Source organism: Penaeus japonicus, unplaced genomic scaffold (assembly GCF_977035675.1).
Source record: "Penaeus japonicus unplaced genomic scaffold, GWHDUDI00000001_assembly GWHDUDI00000019, whole genome shotgun sequence".
In the NCBI taxonomy this organism is placed as follows: domain Eukaryota; kingdom Metazoa; phylum Arthropoda; class Malacostraca; order Decapoda; family Penaeidae; genus Penaeus; species Penaeus japonicus.
In genome coordinates, this window is record NW_028234421.1 from 19,872,173 (window position 1) to 19,877,776 (window position 5,604).

The 5,604-nt window shown below is 40.3% G+C and overlaps 1 protein-coding gene across 1 annotated transcript in view; it reads right to left on the bottom strand.

The window, feature by feature from the left end:
• Positions 1–5,025, bottom strand: part of LOC122244071 (uncharacterized) — a 44,554-nt gene extending 39,529 nt beyond the window's left edge. The window contains exons 1-3 of the mRNA XM_086547127.1: positions 4,898–5,025; positions 4,684–4,745; positions 3,820–4,031 (exon numbers count right to left, since the gene is read on the bottom strand). Of these exons, the coding sequence (XP_086403253.1) occupies positions 3,820–4,031; positions 4,684–4,745; positions 4,898–5,025 (402 nt within the window). The remainder of the gene's footprint in view (positions 1–3,819; positions 4,032–4,683; positions 4,746–4,897) is intronic.
• Positions 5,026–5,604: the final 579 nt, after the last annotated feature.

A 5,604-nucleotide genomic window follows, 5' to 3' on the forward strand; every position in this document is an offset into this window, starting at 1 on the left:
AGCGTGATCTTCATCATCATCATTACGGCCTCCGTACTCATCCCAACCACAATCTTCTATAGTTGATGTAAAGAGGTCCCATCAATCTAATTAACGGCGTGAAAGCATCGAGATAGATCAACTAACCAGGTGCATAAATCTCTCCTCTTCATTATCTCGCGGAAATAGAAGAAATAGGGATAATTAAATTCTACAAATGAGATTAGGGGTAATTACCCTAATGACATTACCGGAAGTGGCGTTAATTGAAATCTCGTGCTACAATAATCAAAGTTTTGTCACGCTGTTCCTCTTCTTCTCTTCTTCTTTGTCTTAAGAAGAAGAGGAAGAGGATGAACAAGAAGGATGCTTAGATTGGTACCTCTTGTTCAGCAATTCCCCCTCCAAGTTTTCACGCTCTATGTGGCAGCTCTGTAAAGCTATGTTCTACCCTGTTCAGTTCTGTTCTTCAATGCATAACAATTCAACTTTGTTTAACTCGGTTTACATTTTCGTTATCTTTGTTCAATTCTCTTCAGCTTTGTTCAAGGCTCTTCATCTTGAATAAATTTTCTTCAATTTTGTTCAGTAATATTTCTGTTCAACTACATGCAACTCCTTTCAACTCTCTTTTCAACTAAGTCCACATCTATTCAGTTAAGGTTCTCTTTATTTTCTCAGCTGTATTCAACTCCCTCAACCATATTCAGACATGTTGAGCTCGGTTCACCTTTGTTCAAATGATGACAAATGGACCAACTTCCTCGGGATATCTTTTACGGTGCACATATGAACGTACTTGGAGATCAAAGCGACTTAAGGGAGAAAAATCGTAGACAAAGGTATGCTCCTCCATAACGGTTGGGCCATTTTTATTTCATTTCGTGTTCTTGAGCACTTGGTTCCGTTTCTGTATTTGTCTCTCATTTTCCCTTTATATCTCTTAGAAAAAATAGACTCTATCGCTTTCGTTCTGTCTCTCTCTCACTCCCTCTCTCCATCTATATATATACACATTCATATCCATACAGGTACAGTATAGGAACAGAAACGGTCCAACTCTCCATCCAAGTCGAAAAGTTGACACCAGCTCAGCTTGCGATCTCCGAAGTTCTCTATCGTCTCTACCATTCATCTATCCCTTTATCCTTTCTTCCTCTTCCCTTCATCCCTTGCTCATCTATTCCCTTACCCCTCAAGCCTTTCCCGCTCTCCCTCCTACCCTCCTACCCACAACTTTGTACCCTCCCCATACTGCTGTCCATGTCACACCACCCTTCCCCTTTCCTTTCGCCTTTCCCAGTTTCTCTCACACCCCTTTCCTTACTCCTATTACCTCTTGCCAAGGCTCAAGGTATAATATAATCCTATTTGTTGTCTTATCACTCAACGTTATTTTTATTTATGAATAGTAATGTTTGTGTAATTTCAGCTCGTGCGAACTTCGGAAGTTCGGACTCGGCTCGTTCCCCTGTGAAACACGATTCACGCAGTCTAGTTCGTGAAGTGGTGTTTGGCTTCGTACTCATTCCAGTTATTGACATCGCTAAAGCAAGGTGAAGGTTATCTTAAATTGTGGTTAAGATATTGTCAACCCGGTAAATACGGCAAATACATTGTTCTCCTTAGTATCGAGTCTTCAAAAAAGAAAGGAATATTGAAAATGAATTGATTCGAGTGATTTAACCGTTTGACCCACAGGCATAACTCTATCACCAGCAGCTGCAAGTTGGTGGAGACGTTTCATGCTGCATACGCAAGGGTTTTGGATATCAAATCCCTCGTATCCAGCTGCTGGATTCTACTCTGCACTGTTCATAGAATTCTCAGAAGCTTCTATTATTAATGTGCAGCTCGTCCTTCCTTCATTCAATATCATTGAATTCATATCAAACTCTACCCAAAGCTTGGGTTTTCGTCAGTGACTATTATTGTTTTCATTGAATATGGTATGATTATTTTGATTTTCTCTGTGTATTGAAGGGTCAGGCCGAATGCCTATTTGTATATTTCTATACATATAGTCTTTGGGCTGATAAACACTTTCTTTAATCACTTTTTTTGCAAAAAGGCATTTTTTTAGAATAAATCTGTGAAAACAGTCTTGCAGTCGTTTAATTCTAATGATTCTGGATCGGATGATAGACCTCAGAAAACACCCTTAACTATCATGTAATATGACACCCCTCCTTGCCCACCATCCCTCCTCTTCTCTCTCCCATCTCCCAATTATTCTCAGTTTATTCCCCTTATCTCTCCTCCATCAGTTCTCGTATCCTCCTCCCTCCCCCAATTCCCTTCATCACCATCCCTCTCCTCTCGTCCCCCTTTCCCCTCCCTCCTCTTGTTCCCTTCATCCTCCCCTTCCCACTTTCCCTCGTCCCCTCCCATTCCCTCGTTCCTCTCACCCTCCTCCCCTTCCCTCCCATCATTCCCTTCAGCTTCCTCCTTTTCTCCCTCCCTTTCCCACTTCCCCTTCCCTTCTCCTCCCCTCCCTTCCCTTCTCCTCTCCTCCCCTCCCCTGACCCCATCTCAATTCTCCCGCACAAGACAGTCTGACAGATCTGCGTTGCTGACTGAGCGCGGGAGTCCAGCGAGAGTTCATGCATCTGCTTGTTTGTGTGTCACGTTAGCGAAGCAGGCTTGTCCACTCAGCTGATTCGAGTGACGCGCTCAGCTGTTTTGGCGACTTCGTTGGCAGAGGGCGAAATGTGCGTTGTGGGTTGTTGTTGTTGTGGTGTTTGCTTTGACCCTTTCCCTGTCATGACGGTATATATACACACCGATAAACTTTTCCGCCGCTAAACTGTTCCGACGGTAAATTCCATGTCATATTATGCAATTATGGCATGATATAAGCTTGCTGCGATGACATTGCGACATAGACAATATTCCTTTTAATTTATAAGACCTACCTAATGATATAAGTTTCATTTGATATCGAGATATTTAGCAAAATGTCATGCAACAAATACCGCAAAACAACTCGCCTAGTCTTGGCCCTCAGCCCCCTCACCCCCCGTTTACTTATCTAACTTGTCAGTCAAATCTACACGTGATAATCGCCTGATCTACCGACAAAGACGACGGTGTTTGCTTTATAAAGAAACGTATTCGCAAGCACCATGCATGCAAGTGGTAGCATGTTTACTAACACCGGCATCAGGCCACTCGACTCTGTAAGATGATTGACAAGCCGAGATATATCGGTAGGGTTGGGGAATAACACCTTGTCATCAGAGTTCCAGCCCCAAAATTATGCTAACTTGCTGCAGCCTTCCCCTTGTCAGACATACAAGTAAATGCAATATTTATGTCCACGTAATGATGAGTAATGAGAATATATCTGAAATATTTTTATTCTGGCTTGTTCCCTATCCACTACTCTGTAAATTTAGTAACTCAAATTAAAGTAAAGTCGTCTACGTAAATCTAAAAGATTTCATAAGACTGGTGACAGCCAGAGAAACGTGAGCTTCTGGAGGCGTGGCAGAAAGTGTTAATCTTTGCCTTTTTATATATTTGTTTTTGCTGTTAGTTTTGGTTTTGTTTCGTCTCTGGTATCGATTAACTGTTAACAGGAAGATGGAAATGAATTTGAAAAGTATTACACGTTTAGCGTATACCCATTTATGTCAACGTCTATTCTTTTGAGACTACATATTTATCTCCCATCTAATTTCAGGTCTCAGAAGTCCATTCAAAAGAGATAAAAAAAACAAACTCAAAATCAAAATCCATCAAACATAACAACATACCACCCCACCAACATACCCCAAACTAACCCCAACATACCCCCTCCCCTTAAAAATACTATAACATACCCCACATCATACTCACATCAACAGAGACGCCCGGGAGATCAAACACCTGCATCGGGTGACTATCTGCGGGGACGTAGCGAAAAAACTCATTCTCGCCACGGTACCACTTGACCGAGTACAAGACGTCGTCCTCGAGTTCGTAGTTGCACTCGAGCTCCACCGAAGCGCCGGTGATCTGGTGCGAAGGAACTGTCACTGACTTCAACCTCAGTGCCTCCACGCTACAGCCTGTTGGGGAGAGAGAGACGGAATGGTTAGGAGGACTGGGCAGGGGAAGAAAATTTTGATATGGGTAAGATTCTCTCTATCTATCTGTATGCAAATCTATCTTGTTTATCTATATGTAAATCTATTTATCTATCTATCTATATGTAAATATCTATCTATTTATATGTAAACATATCTTTCTACCAATTAATAAATCTCACTCTTTCTCTCTCTCATATATATATATATATATATATATATATATATATATATATATATATATATATATATATATATATATATATATATATACATATATATACATATATATACATATATACATATATATACATACACCCACCCACACATATATGTGTATATATATATATATATATATATATATATATATATATATATATATATATATATATATATTGTGATGGGTATATAGATTACTCTAATAGCCAAACATAGAGAATAAAAGGTTGGCGTCAAACACAGCGGCTAATACAATAACAATATATAACTTCAGATTAATCACAGTATTATAACACGGTATAATATACAAATGACAAGGAATGACTCTGAAAGTAAAAGGTCAAGATTAGCACTGGCGCACAAATTGTAGGTACAGATGTGTTGGAGGTCAGTGAGTGCGGTTGAGGTCAAAGACCAAGTGTGTCCTTGCTACAGCCAAACATCTCAGGTCGGCTAGTAAGGCGGAGGATAACCCACCTACAGGAAAAATGGGTGGAGCTAATCCAAGTGTCAGCCAAGGTCGCTATTTCCTGATTGGTTAGTTTCGGGTCACCACATTCTAAGGGTCCGCCCTTCGGTCAGCCTCTGAGGGTGATTTTCCTATGATGCGGGAATGACCAGATTCTCACGAGGGACCGAAGTCGCAGGCGCCGCCTGGGACGTGTCTTTCTCCGACCCCGTAGGTGATATGCACAACCCGGTAATTAAGATCACATCTGTTCATTGTAACTCGATCATATTCTCTCATGTCATACATTTGTAATGTTAACCGTTATATATATATATAATTTTTATATATTTTATATATATTTTTTTCACACACACATATATATAAATATATATTGTATTAACACACACATATGTGTGTGTGTGTGTGTGAAGGCCATCTTGCTGCATCTTACAACAAGCAACTGAACATAAGCCACAGAAGTAATAAAGATAATGATATATACAAAAAAGATACATATACTGATAAGCATGACACACGAACTATAACAAACAAAAACAAGAAAGACAAATCATCTGGTGAAGGATAAGGCCGACAACAGAGGCGGGGTCAACGAGGTCAAATGAGGTCAATGAAGCGATTAAGTGAGCCAATCAGATACGTCGATGCTGTAATGAGTTTAAAGCCGAACAGGAAGAGGAGGACCGAAGCCATAGAAAGAGAGAGAGAGATGGAGAGAGCGAGTGAGATAGATATATAGAAACAGATAGAGATAGATAAATAGGTAGATAGAGAGAGGGAGAGAGAGAAAAAAGGAAGAAATAGCGAAAGAGAGATAGAGAAATGAATAGAAAAAGACACAGCCAAAAAAGACAGCTGAGCATCGAA